General features: G+C 41.1%; 2 protein-coding genes across 4 annotated transcripts; one reads left to right on the forward strand and one right to left on the reverse strand.

The window, feature by feature from the left end:
* Positions 1-2046: 2046 nt before the first annotated feature.
* LOC124416047 (GILT-like protein 1) lies at positions 2047-6717 on the forward strand. 2 transcript variants are annotated; one of them, XM_046896880.1, is made up of 6 exons: positions 2047-2176; positions 4095-4263; positions 4359-4523; positions 5105-5308; positions 5460-5615; positions 6461-6717. In XM_046896880.1, exons 2-6 carry the CDS (start codon positions 4174-4176, stop codon positions 6560-6562), a joined length of 717 nt encoding a protein of 238 aa, XP_046752836.1. In that variant the 5' UTR covers positions 2047-2176; positions 4095-4173; the 3' UTR covers positions 6563-6717. The 2 variants fall into 2 exon arrangements, with proteins under 2 accessions (XP_046752836.1, XP_046752837.1); XM_046896881.1 differs by having other exon boundaries at positions 2082-2176; positions 4081-4263.
* A 252-nt stretch (positions 6718-6969) lies between these two features.
* On the reverse strand, positions 6970-23464 carry LOC124416640 (zinc finger protein GLI4-like). 2 transcript variants are annotated; one of them, XM_046897890.1, is made up of 6 exons: positions 23263-23464; positions 11440-12354; positions 10296-10624; positions 9992-10153; positions 8537-8975; positions 6970-7454 (listed from the first exon to the last, which is right to left on the reverse strand). In XM_046897890.1, the coding sequence occupies exons 1-6, from the start codon at positions 23309-23311 to the stop codon at positions 7348-7350; spliced, it is 2001 nt and encodes a 666-aa protein (XP_046753846.1). In that variant the 5' UTR covers positions 23312-23464; the 3' UTR covers positions 6970-7347. The 2 variants fall into 2 exon arrangements, with proteins under 2 accessions (XP_046753846.1, XP_046753847.1); XM_046897891.1 differs by lacking the exon at positions 23263-23464 and adding an exon at positions 13932-14080.
* Between the last annotated feature and the right edge of the window lie 488 nt (positions 23465-23952).

Consider the following 23952-nt stretch of genomic DNA (forward strand, 5'->3'; position numbering starts at 1 on the left):
ACCGATGCTGATACAGACTACTAGCATAAGAGTATAATGAAACGACGCTTTGTCGTGTGAATTGAAAACGCGACGTAGAATTAGCGGAGGAAAGCCATAATCGTAGTCTCAGCATGCTGATTAGAGTTCTCATGATTAAAGCTGCAGTACCTACGCATTTGGCTTATTGGTAGGTTGAACAGACCTATTCAGGTCTGAAAAATACATACATAAACCTGTAATTGTGAATTAATTCAAGGATTACGAATGATGATGGAAATAATAGCAGTTAATAAACGACCTCTGGTTATACCCACGGTCCTACTTCAGTGCTTACAGTAATATCAAACTGTGCTTTTGCATTAACGTTTGTGTTAATAATCTGATAAATTAAGAATGCTTAGTAAGAATTTTATAAGACGAATTCGATCCACGGCTTTTCACATGTTTCGGATACTGCACTGCTTTTTATCAGTGATAATCACTGGAGGAAGAACAATAAACTTTTTCGTATAATGATAAGAATTTTAATATTTTCCCACAACCTCACGTGCGAAAATGTAATCACAATCGGCTTGTGACACCGTAAATGGATTGCAATAATTAACGGATTATAAATATCGGCAAGATCAGATTGGAAGAACGTCTTATTAAAAGACATTTATGTCTTTTATTATTTCAATTAGAAATGGATTTTTTCATTTAAATTGTAATTTATAATAAGCTCTTTCGAATTCCTTAACCTGGTGGTTAACATTGAGCTAATGATTGAGGTCCTGATTATCTTATCGTTTTACTATACGCCTCAATTGTTCAATTGCTTCGTTTTTTTTTTTTATTCATATTATTGCGTTTAAAAATTGTCATATTTGCAGTAAGATAAATTTAAACATTATTTTCCATACGGATATCTTTGACTTGACATCTGACGTGTGTCAGTATTTATTGACTCTTGATTTTTGATGAATTCGGAATAAACATTGATTTTATGAAATGTAGAATCACATACACCCGACAATTCAAATAGTTGTATAATCATTAACATAATGTGTGTGAACGTTCATGTTTGCACAACCTTGGGTAAACCGCTACAGCATGTTTAACGTGTCTAACAGAAACGACTGACAGCCAATCGGTTTTCCCAGCTTTAATTATGTTCTCATTTTTAAGAATTACGTACATGCAGCGATGGAATGTGAAAAGTGGTATCCTAAGACACGAAAAACGAATAAAATATTGTTTTCAATTGTTATGGAGCAGTATCCTGAAGATCATAGGATAATTGCTCTATTTTTGATGAAAGCACAGTGAAAATTTGACACAAAATCGCAACGTCGTTCCGAAGTCCTTAATTATTCAGTTATAGGCTTATATGTAGGTACATTTTAACGCAACTGTTTGGAGTCTAATTAAATATTAGTTTTCATTGCCATACCGAGTCTAGATCGAGCAGATTATTTTTGCGATTATCGTATAAAAAAACATTCCTGGGGTACAATTTTTTTTTGTCATTTAGTGAAGGTGTACCAATCCATGTCTATAATATTTTCACTAGCTCGACATTTTTTAAAAGTATACTGCAGGATTGCTTCTAAAAATGCAACCTCAAGATTCATTAACACGTAATGAACTATTAGTTCCGATTACGATACGGACGCGCCAATAGTGTATAAGGAAACGATCAAAGCCAATATTCACATATACACATATGATATGTAGAAATATAGACCGAAATTGTCGAGCAAAGTACAACTGATTATATACCAATATCAGAATCAGGGAGTTTTTCCATTATGCTATGAGTAGTTTAGTAACCCAATTATATTTTTAAAACGTCTGAATAAAACCCAGAAAATTGAAAAAAGTACCCAGGGAATGAGGCAACAAGTGAACAAATATTTTCCAACTGTATTGTGGGCGCCACGTTGTTGGTACATTATTTCATGTAGTATTTGCCCTAGTTAAAAAATGAATTTAAGAATGTTCGAATCCATTGAGTTCACGATTACTCCGCCACTACTTCGCAGCGATCTGCGAACGTACAAAATTCCAGATAAATAAAAAATAGAGCAAAAATCCATGAGATAAACGTGTCTCTCGAGAAACACTGAGCAGTCGGTTACCACGCCAGTTTGTTGCCAGTCTGGTTAGCGTCAGCAGAGTTGGACAAGCGGTCGAGGTTCTCTTCCATACTCAGGTATGTACTAAAAACTCGACCCAGTAATGGCCGATCTAGAATTGGTATTTCTAAACTTTAATTTATAACACGGTAAATTCCGATCCGCGATTATAAAGGCGATCATCAAACTCGCACGTACATTATACGCAAACACATGTAGTTGTTATTCAAAAGTATCGGCAGCTGAAGATTGTTTATCGCATGACTAAAGAATACGTGAGAAGAGGGATTTAAAATTCACTCAATTTAAATCGGTGTAGTTATATGTTAAATAAATCGTAATCGACATATTGCCTCAAATATGCAAGCCTGCGTTTAATGTGTTTATTCCTATATATTATGGGCCTGTAGAAAAGATCGAGTTTTTTTCAATGTCGATCGCTTCGATGAAAAAATCGAAAATAAGTCAGTTGCGTAAAATAATATCTGGCATGTATCATCGAGATTAAAAGAATTTTGTGAAAAATTATATCAACTTGAATTTTCGGCAGGCACAAGTAATATGTATGCTGTGTGGCTGGAGAGTTCCGAGTAACGGTTTTTCGGAACGTGAATGTCAATATACCGACCAGTACTTATAGAAATTACGCATTATTATCGGAACTCGGTTTAAATTATACTCAATATTAAATATTCATACAATGCACATGTATTTGTAATATATATTTTGTACTAATTCCAAGCGTACATCGTAAAATATGAATATTTATTTTTACACTTATACTAAAACCGATTACACACATGTATTTTATCATTGCTACAAGTTAATAATGTTTAATCTTTTATACTTTTACAAATTATACCGATGTGGTACTACATAATTCCTCACGTTCGTCTCAATATAGGCATTTTATAGCACGACATTGCGTGCAGAATTAATTAAGAAGTTTCGTTTGTTCCGTCAAGTATTTTCACATACCATATAAATGTAAAAACAATTATATATCACGAAAACAAAGACGATAGTTGACTGTAGCTGATAGACTAATTATATTTTTCCAAAGTCGGATCTAATGAAAAACATATCGATAACTAATTAGCCCGGAAACGTCATGTGACAAAAATAACGCGCATTATGCATTTTCATTCGTTACGTTACACGAAAATAAAACAATGCATGATTTACAAATATCATATCGTCGGGTCTAGTTTGATGAATTATATTTCAATTACTATTAACTGAATTACCCGGAATACAGGATAAATCTAGGCACATAAAAGTTAACAGTGCTAATTTATTTCCAACTGCTAGCATTCAGACGAGACTGTATTGAAGAAACGAGGCTTTGAACGATCGTGTACAAATAGTCTTACGACCTGATCACCAGTAAAGAGAACAGCTTCGCAGCTGTGACTAACACGATAGCGCATACAGTACGTAGGATGGGTGAGAAGCAGTATAAACCGCTAGCAGTTTAATAGTTTCATTGCAATTGCGGGAATGTCTACGTCAAGACAATGCATTTCCAGATTGTGAAATTCCTGCTTCAACTTACAATTAGCTTAGCAAGAATCGTGTATTCCATGCAATTTCTGACTCACAAATACACAATTGTTGCGATAACACACAACCACAGACGGTTGATTCTTTCAACCAATACTGGTTGTCAGATATTTACATCAAGAAATTCTCGTACCGAGTAAATATCGGTCACAATAAACTGGCGGATACAGAAAATAATTGATGAATAAAAGAAAACTACAGAATTCTAATATGAGACGGTTATTTCAATTGCCAAATCAAATTGTAGAAAAAAGACAATGAAAAACGTCACAAGGACGACATTTATCATATGCAGTAATACTCTCACGATCTCGGGAAAATAAAGAATGGTATTTACGGACAAGCCACGCACGTGTTAACTTGTGTGTGGTATCGCCGACTGATAAGCGATATTTAAACCAAACATGAGCCACCGCAGTCTTTATATTCCAGCTGCTGGGGCACCGGTTCATTCGGCTTAATACTTAGTGACCACTTTACCATCGTTCACTCGAGCCCGCAACTCGCAAGCATGAGGTGGTACTACGTCAAGCCCCACGCTACCGTGGGCCAATATTATTTGGTAATAGTCGCAGTAATCATCGCCGTCTGCAGTCCCACGGTAAAGTTTCATCTTAAACCGAGAGTTGCTCTAATCCGATTTCTATACAGGTAAAAAATATTTTTCTGTTTAATCTATTCTCGTCGAATCTTTAGAGGTCTGATGATTCGACTGGTGGACTTTCACGTCCTAGAATCACCCTGTACTACGAATCGCTTTGCTACGATAGCATCCAGTTTGTGAGAAATCAACTAGTCCCAACGTATCGTGCTATTGGAAGCTATTTTACCGTCGACTATATTCCTTATGGAAAGGCCACGGTGAGTCAGAGAGTACACTTGTAGACGGAATTTTTTTTTTATGTAGATTCTACATCTACTGTGGCGAATATGTAGACAGCACTTTCTTTTAAGTCAAATCTACATCAATTGTGGTAGATCTACCTAAAAATATTGTAACTTTTACTATCGGTTTTCTAACTCTTATTATCAGATTTGTAAATCTTACCACAATTATTGTGGATTTAACTCCAAAAAGTATTATCAATGTATTCACTACAGGAAACATAAAATCTACAATATTTTTAGAATTGTTTTTAATGTTTTTATTTTTACAATTTACGATTTTCCATGAATTTCAGCTTCGCTATAGAGCTATTATTACAAGTACATATCACTTATTGTTAGATTGCTTTAGGTGCGGGTAAAAGTTCAGACAGATTATCAGATCTCGTATCGTCGAAAGTGCGAACGTTTCCAACATTCACGTATGCCTCAAATTGTTTACCCTTCATATTTGAGAAAAATTCACGCTTATATTGCGTAATATTTGATTTTATCCCCCAAAAATGCGAGTAATTAGGATGAGAAATAATTTTTTTTATTTAATTCCGGACATTTAGCAAGAAAAGCACATTAGAAATGGGGTTCAACAATGGCATTTCACCTGTCAACATGGACCGCAAGAATGCTACGGCAACAAAGCGCAAGCTTGCGGCATAAACAACATTTTGACAAACCCTGAAAGACCCAACAAGCAACAGGACCTAATCAATTTTGTCGGCTGCGTGATGGGGGCGATGAATCCGTCCACTGCTGTTCAACAGGTATTCCACTTTTAATTCGATTATGTGAGCTCATCCGTTCATCTTACACACATATATATATATCACCAGATACACACAATGAAATAAAATAAAACAGACTATCACGACAATGGTGAAGACCAAAAATGAAAAATTTCTGCTCCAATTACAGTGTCTACAAACGATTGGCATCGGTGCGCATGACAGATCGTTGGTGGACAATTGCATCTCATCCGCTGCAGGAGATGAGCTGCTAGCGGCTTACGGTAACAAAACTTTTGATCTGCAGCCAAACCTGAGCTTTGTACCAACCATCGTGGTAAACGGGGTAAGTCAAAACTTGGATTTGTCACAGTGTTTTCGCGATCTCGGTAGCGAAAATAGTTCGTGTGGAGTGCCACTGACCGCTATGCGGATACGTATTTCCAAATTTTGCCAAAATTAACAATTACTATGCTAATTTTTTCCAACTCACAATCAATTTTACTGTTAATTTATCCGAACTCGTTCAACTGGTTCTCCAGATTTATTTGAAACCAACAAATTTGTTTCCGTTTAGATTGAAAGAGTTAAAATAAGTTTTTGTCACTTCTCCGGTAGAACTGGTTGTAGACATGGCAGGAAACTTTTTCTCACAGTCAGTTTTTATTGCAGAAGTTAGATAATATACAAAGTTGTGTAGGTTTAGCAGTGACCCTGTCTGCGGAATAATAGCAAAACGCAAATATCTCTTCAAATATCCAAGTCGTGAATAAATGAGCTTTGCATCAAAATTGTTACTTTTGCACTGGAAATGTCATGGACGTGATTCGTTGTTCTCAAAATCGATTGTCTGACTGTAAAACAGAAAAAAGTATAAATCCATCAAAAATAATAATTCAAATAAGCAAAAATTGATGGCAGCACACTTCAGAATAAAAAGATTACACCTGAAACAAAAATGGTACCTGTCTTCAGAAGTCCAGAGAGTTTGCAAATTGCATATTATGGTAGAAAACAGAGGGACGTCGTCCGAATAAATATAGAGGAGTGAAAAATTGATGACAAAATGAAAAGACATAGCGCATCCGGTTAAATCAATTTTTACCTACAATTCAAATTAGATATAATTCATAATGTTTGCGAACCATGCTCACCAGAAGTTTTAATGTGCATGTCTAATTTCTCTTTCAGGAATACTCGCATGCGAACCAAAATAACGCGCTGCGCAACCTCAAAGGTGTCATCTGTAATCACCTATCTGATCACAACAAGCCGTCAGATTGTCGCGGCTGAACGTTCCCGTAAATTAATGTATAATCCTCGGTATTACAATTCAACCGAAAGAGAAAGATGTGAATTTTTAAATATTCTCACCGTCACATTTTGGTTCCAATCATTTCAATTACCTACAATATTATAAAATTGTGTATCAATTTAAATATATTTTCCACGCAATTACAATCGAATGCTTATATTTTTTCTTATAACTTTATTTTCGTACCCAGAAATGAAGCTTAAAATTATAATTAATGAATAGCGAAATATATCATTTTTTGGAAATAGCAAACAATTACAGGCGATAAAAAAAAATTATCGTATATTTACAAAATTTCCGTTACCTTATGTACAAGTTTATATATACAAAAAAGTGTATGAACATACACATCTACATACATATACAGAAACAACTTGTTTTTCTCACGCGTTATTTTCTCTCGAAAAATATTAATGTATAAAAATTAATCTTCCCGAGATATATTCATTCTAATATATTCTTCTGAATGGAAGTACTTTGGCAAAAAATCACGCATAATATTGGTCCACTGTGAGATATATCGTAATGTGCAATACACGTTTGAATCGAGTATCCATCCATGCACGTGCAGTGTGCTTTAAAATAATTCTCACAAAATTCTTAAACTCTAATATAAATTTAATTTATATAATTTGATCGTTTGAGCATTGAGATCATAATGTATTATTGGCACATTTGTTTTTGGTCATCGTTGCATACCTATACCTAACATTAACATACGGTGTATCCTACATTGCCTTGTCTATATCACCGGACAATTCGATTAACCTCCGATAAATACCGATTCGTCCAAATTACTCAGTTCCAGAAACTGTTGTTCGATATCGGATCCCAGTTCTTGAAAGTCAGATACATCGCCTTCCGCGTAAACTGCAAACACGTAATTTTCAAAATATCAATTAATCACACTCCGTTAACGCGGATGCCGCGCCAGCGTGGGTATATAAGCAACGTAAATACGAAAACGTACAAGAAATGTGGTACCAGGGGGAAAAACAGAAGAGAAAAGAGAGGGGAGGGAAAAAAAGAGAAGAAGAAAAATGTGAAAGAAAGAGACTTGATGTATTATTGGGAAACCAGCCTAATCCATGTTGCAGAGAGTGTATTTATGAAATACCGAGATTCATTGGTCGGTAAGTTGGGCGCGTGTGTAGCACGTGGCAACTTATGGCGCGTGCTTTCATGCACAGTCAAAAAAGAAAGGAATATTATTTTAACTCTCTGTGTGGGGTGCGCGACACCTCCTCTGAGATTCAAGATGGACGCTCGTCCAGACGCGGTTATTATTATCGCGTTGTCGTTAGTTTTAGAACGATTATTTTTCAGTTATATGGGCAAACGCACCGAACGGACAGAAGCTGCATGTACGTAACACCGCACGTGCACTTCTCCCCCTCCGCCCCTGATGCATCACCCCCATCACCCCCTTCGACTATTCGTGTTTATTGTTACGACTTGCGTGGCTTATCTTTCACGTCGCTTTCACGAACCGAAGAAATTGTCGGCTTTTCTCTGTGTACATGCATGCACTGTACAACATACGTAGCTGTGTACTATACGTATAACGAGTATGAGTTCTACAGCCAACCAACTACGCGATGCATCTGGATCATCGAGATAATTATACAGGGAAACTTGGCGCCAAACCCAATAGTTCGTATGAAGTACGTTATACATATATACAGTCAACTTCACTCCCTTTACTCCAAAGGCGATTCGCTCTCAGGGGGATTTAGTACGAAGGAGTCGTTAAAAGGGTTTTCTCTTGCGTTCATTATTTTCCTGACTTCGCAGCTGATCATTCATGCAATACGAAATGGAAATTAATCGATTTCTGGAAACTCAGGCCTATTCAAAAGTGAACAAAATTTTCAACGTAGTACAAATCGAAGTATATTTACTATCGTTGATCATCGTGTGGTCAAGAAATGATATTACTGATCGATTCTTACCCGTGGCATCGGTGACCTCGACGTGGGTTGCGTCTGCGATAAGAAAACGGCGCACGGACTCGAAGGGAATGTACTCGTTGTGGCGTTCGTCCAAAGGGGTTGGGACGCGTTCCTCGCCGCATACAGTCGAGAGAAGCAGCTCTTCGTCCTCGTAGTGAATCCCAAGATCGAGATCGGATCCCAACCGTGGACGGAAAACCGTCCCCGTTGCACCGACGTCCGTCCCAACCGACGACGTCTTCTGCTGAAGCCGCTGCGCTGCTGCACCGGAGTTTAGACGCGTCGAAGAGGTCTTGCACGACATCCCGTTGCTCGATCCTCTGCTTCCGGGACCTGACGACCCTGGACCAGGTTCCGCGTGGTTCTTGACGTGCTTACGCAGGCTCGACGGATCTGTGTAGCGCTTTCCGCAACCGCTCACCTGGCACGCATACGGTTTCTGCAAGGGTAAACGTGATTTCTGATAGTTTTGACTTCGTATAGCAGACGGGATGTGCAGCGATAAGGTATTCGAAAATTATTGAGGCCCAGAGTGAAGCTGGTACTCTTGTTTGTCAGCAAAAAGTTGTTACACGACTCCGTTAGGGAACGATGAAGATACGAAATATCTAGAAAGTATGGTAAAATGGTATGGTCGAGACAGTGTGATTATTTTATGATTAACATAAGTTGATTTTGAAATAATCAGCGTAGTCTTGAATTATAGAATTAACATTTTGTAACGCTAACGTTATCAGTTTGTCCTCGGCTTCATCAAAGTAAGTAACTTTATCCGGATCAAAACTTCTGAGGCTTCCTGAAGCTACGTTAAATTCAGTCATCGCCAAAAGCAGTCACTAGTACGACAAATGTTACAACGATACTGCATTATACTGCATATTCTGAAATTTGTTTTTGACCTGCGATATGTCCGCGTATGCAGATTTCATCAAAACACGTTATATTTTTTCTTGCTTTCTCAAGCCCCAGCTTCATTTAAGCCAAATTCAATGAGACATCGAGAACTTATGTTTTTCGTGGTATGTGCGAACCAATACCTGCTCGTCAAATTAAAGATACCATCTTCGCATGATCAAATAACGTGCCACAACTCGTACTTTGAAAGACTTTCAATAATTGCATCATTTTTAAAATTGAAACGGTTCGTTCAATCGTCATGGTACGTATCCATAGGAATGTAACGAATAGCCAGTAGGAAGCGAGTTTCGGGACGAAACAAGACTTCGATGAAAGTTTGACATTGAGGGTACCAGAAAAACGCAAAGTCCATAATTAATGTATTCTTTTTCATTTGTTTTTTCATAGAGCATGGATTTGTCTTGCAGCATGGGCCCGGTACTGGTTTTGGGACCAGGTACAAGGTCAGCGCGCCTTCAAAACTGGTTGGACGTTCCGTAGCCTTCGCCGTGAACGAACAACAAGTATGAAAAAGAATAAGGAAGGTGAATTTCTTACCGTATCGTAATGCGTTCTCTGATGTTTCGCGCGGTCACTACTGTTGCTGAAGGCCTTCGAGCAGCCTCTGTGCTGGCAGGCGTACGGCCTTTCACCCGTGTGCGATCTTTGGTGAATTTTCAAATTCTCCAGCCTCGAGAACGCCTTTTTGCAGCCTGCGAACTGAATCGTTGCACCAGTTACCGTACCGTCACAAAGATGCTCATTCCTCGCGATCCGTTTGGTCACGCCAAGAGAATGCATTGCGGCATACTGGACCAGTTTTAAAATTCGGCGACAGAGATGAGCGGAAGTGGGTACTCACCGGACACTTGTTGGGCTTTTCTCCGCTGTGTACCCGCATGTGGATGAGAAGCTTATACCTCGCGTTGAAGGGTCGAGCTCGGGGACATCCTTCCCAGAGACAGGCGAACTCGTCCTGAGGAGCGTTTGGCACCATGGCGCTGGATTCGCCGGACGTTGAATCCCGCTGAATTCTTTTACTGTGACTGTGAGCTCCCGAGGACGAGGACTCGACGTGCCGCCTTTCAATGTGGCGCACCAAACTCGCCTGTTCCGGAAAAGCACATCCGCAGTCCATCCACCGACACTGGTAGGTCAGCCCGAATGAAGAATCCTCTGTTACGGAACAACCTGCGGACAAAATACCGTTCTCATCTAGCTTTGAACTGATAATGTCACCAATTGGTATTCACCTGTGTACATGCTTCGTCGTCAGATGAAGAAATGGGGGGACTTTATTCTCTCCAAACTTTGTTTCCTACGTCAGAATACCCGCGAAAATCGACGTTTAGAACGTAATTAAGTATTGTTCGTAATTTGTTGTGCATTTATTCGTCAAATTATTAATAAATCTCTGATGATTTATTTTATCTGATTAAATCATTGAAATTCTTTCTTTTATTTACTTTTATTTTTATTTTTTTTTTGGTTCTTCTTTACTTTGATATATAAAAAATATGAAGGTATTTTTTTGTATCAATTCTACTATGCGTATTTACTGTACCCTTGGTATGGAATGTGGGTTACAAACATCTTACCGTCTGACGGCAGTGCTGCTGTTTGGTATTTCAAGTAAACTAGATGTTTGGCCGATCGCCGAGTCAAAGTTTAACGTTTGGTGAGATAATCGAGCTCACGTGATGCAATTTATTCGCTATATCTACCAGAGTCGTGACGTCCGAGGCGATATCGAGTAATGCTATATAGTTTTTGCGCTGGCGAAACCTAAGCGGTCAAGCTGTGTTTGTTTCTCAAGACGAACCAGTTGTGCGTGTCGAGCGAATCCCATAACACCACGACTATCATAACCAGCATGTGTGGGAGATAAGAAAAATCGTGGGTTTCGATTTTCGTCAGCGGTTTTCAAGAACGATACAAAAATGTCGTACGATAAATCCTATCATAAAAACAAGTCAACAAGTAAAATCGAGTTTCGGTCTACCTACCAACAGCCGGAGCCTCCAACTTGATCGTATCCGGAATCGTGGGCGACGTCGAGGTGAACGCGGACTCACGGTCGTTCGCGAGAAGGAGTCCCTCGTCCTGCGGCAGGACGACTTGGTTACTGTTCTCGATTAACGGTTCGTCGAGGAGGCATGTCGAGGCGGCGGAAGTTCCGTTGAGGTGTCCTCTGTTACGGTAGTAAGGCGACGTCGATGTCGTCGATCCATGAGACGCGGGTGTCGGCGGTGAGGACACGAGGTGTCCAACCGCGTAGCAGGAATTGTTAAATCCGGCGAAGGGATCCAGCTCCTCCTGGAGGTCGTCCAGATAGGGAGTCGGGCAGGGCGGCGATCCGTTTCCGGCGAAGAGGGAGGTAGGGTCGCCGCGAATGAGGCTCAGGTCGAACTCGTCCGCCACATTGGCGAGGCTCTGCTGCTGGCTACCGTAAAGCTGTGAACCGGCGGTGCCGTGGAAGTTAGCGAAGCTCGTCGTGCAGTCGGCGGTGGTGTTCGGGGGGTAGAAGGACCTGGAGAACGCGGTTCCCATCGAGGGTAGCTTGTGCCGGGGCGTGGAGGGCGCGGCGGCGGCGGCGGCATCGTCGGCCTCCCCGTAGAGGCTGCACCAGGTCGGCATCGCGTCGGCGGAAGCGCTGTCGGGTCTCGGAGGAGCGGCGGGGTTCGGTGGGTAGGGAAAGCAGGTGTACTGGAGGGTGGTACCGTACTGATCCCAGTCACCGGGGTCCCGAGGGCTCAGGAGAAGGGGGGACAGGCTGCTGGCCTCGCTGAGGGAGGAACCCCAGCAGGTCTGGCTCGCGAGAGATCCGTTGGATCGTTGGAAGTCCTCCTGAGCGGCGTTGCCGAGGGGATGGCGGTGCTCCTCGTCGCCGTTACTGGCGTACTTTTCTAGGTGCATCGCGTCTAGTTTAACGAAAGTTTATCTGCGATACGGACTCGGTGTCGCCAGAAAAATTTAGTCGGAAATCATGACCCGCGGGCTCGAGGCGTTTCGGATATTACAATATATGTGTACGCGCTAGGGCGGCCGGAGGGTAACTGACGGGACTCAGGACGAAGAAGACTCGCGGCCGAGACGCCGCAAGAAGTTGCATCGTTTTTCCCCTATGCCCGGAGAGGCCCCTCCACCCACCCCCCACTTCCAGCGTCGCTGCTCGAAGGGTTCGGGCGAAACGAGCGACGACGCAACCGCCGGCGCCGCCCACTCGCGTGGCTCGAGTTCGACGCCGCAGCATCCGAGCATCCATCTCGGCGCTCTATCCGAGGCACGTTCGCCACGGGGGTTCGTCCCGATGCCTCCGTGCCATGCGTGCTCCGGCTTGCTCCGGGTCGGCGCATCGTTATCGCTTAGGCCGCGCGACTGACATCTGCGCGGTCGTCCATCATCTTGGCTTTCTTGCGCCCCCGAGCTGCCTCTCCCCCCTTTCTTCTTGGTGTCCGACGTTACACCCTGGCGTATGACAACGGGAACGAATGCCTGGTGCCTTCGCGGAGAACTGTACCGATCGTCAATTGTCGTCCCCCGACATCCGATGGATGTGACAACGGACACGCTTCGCTCCGTGACCCGAGCGGTTTTGGGGGGGTCAGGCACGACACGCGGATGTGCTAATTTCCAGGCATCCGATGTGCGTTTACACGCGGTTTTTGCTGCTTGTATACCTACTTATGTTGGGTATACGAGCTTCGAAACTGTACCTGATGCTTGAAACTCAAAGATTATTATTTTCGTTTATTTTACAACAATGGAAACAGCGTTTGATTATAATTTTAAAACGTTTAACTATTTTTCATTCAAGTCGGCGGTTGATATTTTTATACAACAAGTATTTTTCCCTCCCGGAGTATGCAGACTATGTGATAATGGCAAGATGTTTTCGTGTAATCGCAACAATTTTTCGAGAATTTCTTGCCATGTCTCATAAACATTAATATAGACGTCATCGAAGAGACGATAAATATATCAATATCGTCACGCGTTATCTTTCGTAGTGAAATGTAAGATAACCAAACAAACGTTCTATCTTGGTAACCACACGACAACCTTATCCATGAATTTAATAACAATTACCTATATATCCTTATATCATATTTGAATAAAAACTTGCGTGTATAAAATTAATTAACAATGATTATATTGCGATTTCATCGAGAGAGAGAGAGAGAAAATCGTTACTTGAACATGATTTTCTTTCATCGACAGTATTAGACACGTAGGTAATTCGCTCGCTGCAAACGAACAACAAATTGAATTCATGTTGTAAACAGTTTCATCATCCCGACAAAGTTATCTGCGAAGTCCACTGCTTCAAAAGCAAGTATATATGCCTATGCCTCGAAACCAATCCGATATGACTCGACCTGACCTAACGACCCAGGCAGGCAAAATCGCTAACGACTAACTAACTAACTAACTAACGCTAATCGTCCCCATGTCTGTTACCAGCCACCAGCGTTTCGACTATACCGCATACACGTATAAGACAGGGTCGATCGCCGGACACCCCGCAGACGATGCACTTGGCACGCACGTGTCGTTCGCCACCCCCGGGACCGCACGAAGACTCGCACTCGTCCCTCTCCTTCAAGATGCACGACCCAACCGATCAGTCAATTTTCACCTTCCTTCCTTCGTTATGAAGAAAAGAGCAAAGCGCGTTCGGTCCAGCCGGTGCACCCCGAAAAAAACCGACGGTGGTGAGTCCGCGGGGTGCGCTTACAGATTTCACGATATATGTATTCCTACTGGAAAGGGTGTGAGCCTTGGACCTTGGGCTGGCGCAGCAAGGAGCCGGGCTTTTTGGGCGAGAGAAAGCCGAGTCGAAGGGAGTCGAGGAACGCCTTACTCCGATCCGTATGCGCAGGTCCTCGGGCTCGAGCCGCGGGTTAGAGTCCTGCGGTAAAAAACCGGTGCACCAGCTGCCGTACACGCGTCAGTGTACCGAGCTGGCTGCGGTCCATCGTGTACGATAGCAAGATACGCTGCCCTCTCGTCACTCGCATTGTGCGCATGCATTATAAATACGCGCCCCTCGAGCGCAGCGACGTTTCTTCGTTTCTTGCAGGCCGCGGCTTGCCTCTGGATGGATGCTGCAACGTGTGTCGCGTGGTGGAGAAGCCTACAAAGACATCCCATCGCGCCCGCACCCTCCACGCAAATTCCAACCAGACAAGATCATGATGGACGCCTTCGGCAACCTGTTTTATACTTCAACACCGGGTTAACTTGCCGATTTTATGATTCCTCGCGTCCCCGGGGGCTGCTCATGAGTCAGGGAAAAAGCTGCCCTCCCTCCCCCCTATAAATAGACATACCCACGATAGAGAATTATACGAAGCCTGCGTGAGATCGTCTTTCAGTCGTTAAGTCGCGTATGCATCGCGATTCAGGCATGTCGTAGGAAAGAGAATCGGACTGTCGAATTAAAATTGAAGGAGCGGCATATCTGTATCATTTAGTTTCTATAATTGGGTTCAAGTTAAAACGTCGACTAGCGGGTTGCGTCGGCCGCAAATTAAATCCAACATTGACGCGATTATTATTTATACCAAGCTGCATAAATTCCGCCGAGTTTGTCTGGTCTTGCTGCGGCGTTCCTCACAAATATGGTGAACCGCGTTCGTTAATGTCGCCCCAATGCGTCGGGAGATAGGATACCGAGCGTGTGCCATATATACTGTGCTTCGTTTTTTGCCCCCTGTCAAATTCGTCGACGGGCTGCACGCCGTGCCGCGCGGCGCGTTAACGGACTTGTGAAATGAAATGAAATAATATACGTACACGTCTACATATGCCACGACTGGTGGAGGATCGTTTCGGTAGTCGGAGCTTTTCCCCCTCGAGGGAGGGTGCACGGTGTCAAGAAACACGGTGAACTTAATTCCTCCACGGAGGCGAGATTTACATCGCCAAGAATCGCCTGGACCTCCCATCGGACCTTCGTTACACGACGCCACGTAGAAGCGTCCGCAGAATACAAGCCCCCGACGGTTTGAGCCTCGTGGTTTTGGCCCCGTGTCGACCCGACTAGACCGAAATGGTCTCACTTACAGAAGGGAGGAAAAAAAGGGGAAAAACTGAATCGAGTTAAGAGGAACTTGTTAGTTTTCGAAGCTCTGTTGCACACATTTTTCAAGCATTTACACACCACGAGAATGCCACATTTTACACGTGAATATTGTATTTCAACTTAGCACAGACTTGGATTGAATTTCAGGAAGGTCTTAAACGAGTATAAAGTATGTTTAGCACGGATATGAATTCATCTCGTTGCACGGTCACGTTGCCTTCTACGTTTCTAACACACCCTAGACGTCATCCGAGCCTGAGCTGAATCGTTCTACGTAATCTTGAGGTGCGCGATCGGATCGTGCAAGAAACTTCTAACGAGAAGAAGCGTGTCGGTACTCGAGTTACGTGTAAATTTGTCCATGTTTCCAGCTTGGAGGAGTCTGCAGATATTGTTGTTTCACTGGTTGATGAATATTGATTATTTCTCAACTTGTCGAATCCATGCAGTGTACAAGCGGAGCTGATCTCATGGCAATTGTACGTTGAGTCACGTCTCGGTGAGTCTGACTTGCGAATGAATGCTATAAAATTTGTGGAAGTGTTTCTTCGATACTTGAAAGTACCTATAGCTGAGAGTATTTTCGAAGCTTTTCTCATTTTACAAGGCAGCAGTTGCTGTTTACTTTCCCTAAACGCAAATTAAAACCTGAGCTGTTTTATGATTTGTCCTGAGGCGCCCAAAACCAAGCAAAATAAATATCTACCGAGAATATGATAAATTTGTGATTATTGTAGAAATTAGCGAAGTCCGGTTTCAAGTTTATGACAAGTGGATATTACCGCCAATTCCTTGAGTTATGTTTCTTCCGCAATTCTCACAATAAGGTTGCGAAAAAAATTAAACCCGCCAAGAATTTGTGACCTTCGAAACGTTTTATGGAAATCACGATTACTTAGTGATATTATATATATCCTGTATCGAAGAATAATATTTCACACCTGGGCGTTAATGTAAGAATTATTACTTGGTATTTAATAAATTACTTCAAGGCCTGATGGAGGAAGAAACGAATGTAAGTAAAAAACAAGGCTTAGCAGATTTAAAATAGATAGGAAGAAAACGCTGGTATAAATTATACTTCCGTTGTTCATAGGAATTTAAAAAAAATCCATGTTTATGATCAAACGAAAAATGGCGTGTCTTTAAGCGGATGTATTAAATTACCAAAATAACTAAGTAAGATCGATTTTTACATTTTGCAATGTCCACGCAATATTCGCGTGATAAATACAAAGTTGTGTGAGAAGAAATTACAGAAACTGAAAAAGCAAGGCAAATGTCAAACAACGCTTGACTAAATGCGAGACGTTTCTATAATTGCGTAAACGGCTTTACACGTATATGCATATATATATATATATATACACACATATGTATATAATTATCTTAAAATTACTAATCCCAACGAGTGAAAGTCGTTTGGATGTATCCGTTGAAGTAATCGGCTCAAATTAACAGTCAATTATTTAGACACGATCAAGGAATGCAATTACGAAAGCACGGCACCTTGCTCGGAAGGTAAACTTTGGACAGGTCAATATTACGCGTAATTAATGCATTACGCGCTTTGCATACACGGTAGAAATTCTACAGTCAAATGTCAAATACAGAATTGTTTCTTCCACGCATAATTCTGCATGGATATAACAAGGTCCGAAATAAAATCTGGCAGTAATTTCCGAGGCTTACGAACGACACGTTATAGAAGATTATATTGTATGTATACATATATCTATGAGGGCAATAATAATATTTTGGTGATTGTGGTGGTAGGTCGTTCTCCACACGCTAGTTCTCGGCCAGATATATATGTCACATGGTAAGTAAATGATCAACTGAGTGACACATGTGGCCTGCCAGCCCTCTGCAATGCTTATGTTACGCTGCTCTGTCCCTCCTTCTTCTTCGCCCCTGGTTCACCAGCTCACTCGCCCCTGGCCCAGCTTTTTTCTTGTTACTTTTTTTTTACACTTTCTCTCTTTGTTTTTTCTCTTTTCCTCGGGGCACCTGTCATACTCGTTCATACTGGAGACTCGTATCTGCGTGCACGTGTTTCGTGAAATAATGCTGCACTTCTACGCGCTGAGGAGAAAGAGAGAAGGATATGGATTCGAGAAACGGAGAGTGGAGAGCCTTAGACGCATACGTTTACCCGAGATTTAAAATGAGGAGAGACCAAGAGGAAAATAAAAAGAAAAAAAATACAGATTTATGCCCGGCTGACAACGCGACTGAAGCTACAATTTTTTTCATCTCTCAAGACGGACCTGCACTCGGCGATATGTTCGATTGATAAATATTTTCCTGAATCCTGATGTATGACGTGCGCAGACCGAGTCGACGATTCTTCGTAACATCCATGCTTCGCAAAAGAGGAAAAGAAGAAGGAATAAAAAACAGGTACACAAGTGGCGAAGAAAACAGTGTTTTAAGTATTGAAACAAAACACTTTATCACATATGCTAATAAGTCTCGAGCTGCGCAATTCGCTCTATGTTTATGGAACAAATGAGGACAATTTGCTTGCGTGATTTGAAAGTCAACACCTTGTATATATTTCTCAATCGATTGTGAGGTAATAGTGGAAAAAAAAATTACATTATCATATATGTATATCATTTGTTTAGTTATTAATTATCGTCGGCACTATCAACCTAACTAAGAACTATAAGAATCAAGATCTGTATTGGCAAACATTTCACTCACATTCAACCGAGAAGTGCAAGGCTATACGCAAAGTAAATATCCCCGTAAAAAGTTGAAATGCAATTGTAACATGTCGGTAAAAAATTTTCTTCTATACAAAAATGACGAGACATGGAATCGTAGTCGTCTGTCACAAGTATGAGAAGCGTGCAACTTTTAGAATACCTATAACAAAAACGCACGTGACATTTGGGAACATGACCAAGACATTTTTTACTACGACAAAGTAAAATAAGTGAAAATTTCGGCATATAAACAGAGGCATTGACAGTGTGAGCTGCGCCTAGTTGTATGCAGACTAAATTTCCTCTGACGCATGCGTGCTGCTTTCCACCGTGGGCACGGCGCCATGACTGCACATCCTCTATAAAGATGAAGCTCTTTTCAAGGCAAGCAAGATAATAAAAAAAAATATAAGATTCTAGAACACGGATCATTTGATGTGTTGGATGGTTTGCATAATTTATGGGCTTTGTCAAACTCGCGTATTTATCGCTGCAGTTAATCAACTAAGAAAGTAGGCATCCTCCACTCGCGTACGTTCAACTGGCGTGCTTTTGAAAAACATAACGAATAAGCGAATTGCCCTGTTTGATTAATAACAGTAGTTTCAGGAAACATTTGTAAGGAAACAAACAATAACGAGAAAAACCACGTCGCCAAAGGACACCGATACACCGCGCATCTCTGCTTATTATCGGCGAAATCCAACGTGAATGTCATTGGGTTAAATGCTATTAGTGCGACTTGTTGTCCCCGATCGAGACGCAGGTCAGTCACAAATATTTAGTCAGTTCCTGATGCAAGAGCAAATTTTTTCACCATAGAACCGCTGAACATGCTTCACTGAGCCGAACGTGCATGATGAGACTTTCATCTGCATGTTATATGTATTCATGGACGATCATGATTAAGGAAACTTGATTAGATTCCATTCTATAACTATCTACGCGTATAACGATATCGCATTGTACAAAGTTAGAAAATTACTTTCTCATTGACAGAATGACAGCGCTACGTGGTTGCGGTTGTCAGGACTTGTGGTACACCATCGTCAATCTCTAAATGCAGAATTATTGTTATTCTCGGCCTCCTTAAAGTCCCCTGACATGTTGCCTGGGGTCCCGCACTACCGTTAGGACCGGTTCGTCATTGCGCCGCCGTTTCCTTGATCATCCATCCAGGGCAACATCATTCTCGTTTCTGGGCTGTGAAATTAGGTTTCTCGAAGTCTCTTCACCGCTACGCGTTGCGTGTTATTCCAACTAGTAGACAGCTATGAACGGGAGCTTCATGCCCTCCAATTACCAGTATAATTGAAACTTTTAACGGCTCTTAACAGTGCGCAGCAAGGCGCGATCGCATCCGAGAGTGCGGGGAGCGCAGTCCTCCACGCGCTTCTGAATTCGGAGGGCGTTCACACTCTGATAACTTCCGGACGTACACTTCACACTTCTTCATGATTACTGCGTCTATGTGATGTCGATGCGGACGACAGACGGTAGACGGAAGGCGAGATGGAGAGTGCGAAATAAAAGTTTCTAACGATTCACAGCTTGCTCACACCTGCCCGGTGTAGGTAAATATATACGCAGTATGCATATGAGCATCGGAATATTTAGAGAACGTATGTATCAACTAGCTTTCGTTTGACAGTGAGATTTTTTTATTTTTTATGTGTTTATCTATTTATTTTGTCGACTTTGGTAAACTCCGATTTCTTTTCGAATCGCTGACGCAGATTATCACACCGGTTTTGCGATCTCGTTATGTAATCGGTCTTTTCTTTTCTTTTTTTTTCAACCTTCTTTCTTTATTTCTTTCCTTAATCGTATCATTCAGTGGCGATATTACCGTAGTGCAACCTAAATGAGAAATATTCCATGGAGTTTTGACGACAATTCAAAAATGGTTAATGTACTTCTAGAAAAATCGATCAGTTTGTGGACTCAGTGTGCACCGTGGTCAGTCATTACGGGCTCTCGATGAGGAACGATTGATGTCGGAATAGCACACGAGCTGATAAGCTAGTGATTTTTACCGCGTCAAAATATCGTTATTTTGATAAATGGAACGATTTACGGAAAAACCCACCTACAACAAATCGTTTGTGTATCATTTCAGGTTGTCACAGATTTACCGAGTTGAAATCCACTATTTCGTACTAAGTGAAGACAATTTTCGAATCGACGATGACAGCAGTAGTAATAATAATGATGATTTGGTATTTCTTTGGTCGACACGTTAAACGAAGAATAATACTTTCGCTAAAATGTCTATAGTCTTTCATCTTGCCAAAGCGCAAATACTGATTCACCGGGATAATACCGAAAGTCCGCAATGTACATAAAACAATATGAAAATATTGCAAACACTTCATCATATTACAAGGCTGCCAGCATATATATTTTAAATGTATATTTGGAGGAACCCGGATGATTGTAAGTATTGCTTGTCATTGAATTCGATAGTAATAATATATGGGGTATTCCACGTCCAGTGATCGCACACTTCTGGGTTCTAACTCTCACAGATTACTTTTCCGAGACTTATTTTTTACATTAACATTTTTCCATGAGATTTGAAGATAAAATCGAAACAGTTTTCTTTGGATAGTCAATTTTGCAAAAATAACTGACCCGAAACATGACTAACTATTCAATTATTTCACACATAATCGGTTTAAGACAGAAATATTTTAATGAAAATTTTTGAAGTGGTAAAGTAGACCGATCGTAAAAAGGAAATTAAAAACAAAACAATTAGGGTCAATCAGTTCCATTTACGGAAGTAAAAACAAGCATTTAATATACTGGGCAATATATAGTCTCGCCAATAAGTTTATTTTTCGTTCGATTCTTGGTCTTTATAGACGATTATATTGCACCTACGTTGCGTCATTTGGTGTATTTATAGCCAAAATTTACAAGTAAAAAAGAGCGCTCAAACTACACGAGTAATACCTTGACTTTATAAAAATTAGTAGGCAAATTTACGAACCTGTCGTATGGTAATACTCCGATCACGTTTCGAACTCTTACTGTTCATTGGCTAACTTACGATTAGGCCTATTGCTTATAGTGGGATAGCGTATCTTCGTTGGTTCGTTACATTTATGTATCAGCGATTTTGCTGGGCACGATAAAGTTCTGAAATATGCGGTCGGCCTTGTATGGACCAGCGGTTGATATCGTTGCTACAAATCGTGGCTACTAGCTGATAAGGCAACGAATAATTTGCAGCGAAGCCATCTTGCGTAACGATTTCACAACGCGAGTCAAAGTCGATTGAGAACAATATTGAATTACGAAAGTTCCAGAATTTTTACAACATATAAACATTATTATATGTATAATTCTGGTGTAGTAAAGGTAGGTATATGAAAGCAATTGGGAGAGATTTCCGAAATAAATTACGAAAAGGAAAATACACGCAATAGCTGCTTCTCCTCGCAGCATCAACCTTTCGCAAGTTATAAGGAGCAATAGCTACGGCAGGTAGTTTAAAAAAATCGCGGAATAATAATAGGTGATTAGAGAAGCGTTATGGATCGAGGTGGCCATCTTTGACGTGATTTTTTTGTAACTTTGACTTTCGCACGATCACTTAACTATAATATTTCGAGAGAGCTAATCGCTCGGCTGTGAGGAGTCTTTTACTGGCCAATGAACATACCGGTACTTTCTCCGTTTACGTGAATAAAAAAGACAAAGTAATATCGAGAGCTGAAACCGGAGTTCACAACGAGAGATTTCTTTCCGAGGGTCCACTTTCTTACCGAAAACTTTCATATAAAGCATAATATTCAATCATCAGTACAATATTGTATACGCATATTGATTAGCTAAGCCCGTCATTAACTGATTCATAAAAAACGCAACTAATGTATGCTTTGCTACATGTATGATAGGTATGTACATGCATTAAACATATTTTGCTCCAGACTCAACTCGCTAGATCGCATAAGCTGGGCTCTTTTTATAACTTAATGTTAGCCACGCTCTGCTACGATTTTGCTTAGCTACAGACCTCGACAGTATAAAAATGGTCACACGGCACAACATTATGAAATTTTGGGTAATTGGCTAAAACAACATATATCTACGTCTCTTTAAACCTAAATTACGATAACGCTGATTTAAAAGTTCAGAATGGGCTATCATTTTGATTCGTTTTAGTAATCATACGTCTTATTACTTACAGCTTTCCATCTTGTGAAATAAAAAGTTAGGATGAAATTGAATCTATCCTGTACAACGACTGGGCTGGTATAAATATAGAACACTAGGTTTCTAGGTTCAGTATACAGGAACATATGTACAGCTCCGTCGACCAACTTTATTCTGACCGTCAGCTATATTTCCATGATGTAGATTTGGATATCTTGAAACATGAATTTGAAGTTTTGCGTACTCACGCTTAGTCTTATTCTCCGAACGTGCGCTTCGGCATATCCATAAATGAATAAATTCCTCATTTCTGGTTCTCATATCGTCAGGGTCAGCGATGTCACCGTAATTTTTGGGACATACTCTCTACCTCAAAATTCGGAAATACTTGAAATACTGTGATCGTAAAACAGTATTTGAAAATGATCATTAGCATTGTTAATAAAAAAGCTAGTAAATTTTTCTTACCCTTTACACAAGCCTGATTATTCAAGTGGAAACTGGCGTTGCATACGACAGAAAATTTTACTTCGCTGGCCCTGCGTATTGTGAAGCAGGCAAAGGTCTCCACAGTGCAGTTTATATGATTTTTTATCTTTAACCCTGCAATTTTATAGTCAGAGATGATGCTCGAGTAACGTTCGTTCCACGTTTTTTCACAAGTTATAGTCGCTTTGAAGATATTTGGGAAGGTTGCCAGCTGAGTTGAATATACTCTTAACGTAATGTTTTACATAAAAGTCTTGATGGCTTGGAAATGAATATAGCGTATACATATGCGATTCTTGTAATTTGGCACAGACGTCCGTTTTCACGGGTGAGAATACAGGTACATACACATATAATAAATTCTGAATACGTACTCGACGTCTTCCTCCTGAGCCCAGTGATGGGAAATGAGCCGATGATCATAAGCGTGGTTACAGCGTAGGGTTGCTTGTAGGTTATATATATAGATGTAATTGTGAATCACAATGAAACTCGTCTGGACCACAGAATGACAAAGCTCGGGACCGCGTACCGTGATGTTATCCAAATTACAAATACGAGAGTATGTTTGGCAGTGTGCAACCGCAGAAGAATCAAGAGATGAAGAAAAAAAAACCGCGGACAAAAGACGGTTAGAGATGACGATGTACATTGGGATCCGTACAGACTGGAGTACCGCGAGAGATAATCGGACGCCTCTCTCTTCGTCCCTCTCTCTCTCTCTCTCTTTCTCTCTCGTTCTAGGTATCTCTTGACTTACGAGATAAACGAAGCGCGAGGTTTCACTGTGCGTGCTACGAACTCTCATCACAATTACCTACGCGATGGAAAATTCACCGTCGAAACTTCCGCGGTGATATTCGTATTGCGATTGGAGTTAGATTACAGCGTGCCATCGTAAATATCGTCGATTCCCGAACGAAGCGCCCAGTCGATACCGAAGGACACATATGTTCGACCAGTCGTCGTCTATTGGGCCGACGAAGCGGTGACTCGATGCGTTGCTGAGTGAGCTATACGCGTGTATACCTAGTAGTCGAGTTGTTCAAACCAACAGCAGATAT

This window comes from Diprion similis, chromosome 2, assembly GCF_021155765.1.
Source record: "Diprion similis isolate iyDipSimi1 chromosome 2, iyDipSimi1.1, whole genome shotgun sequence".
NCBI classification, from domain to species: Eukaryota; Metazoa; Arthropoda; class Insecta; order Hymenoptera; family Diprionidae; genus Diprion; species Diprion similis.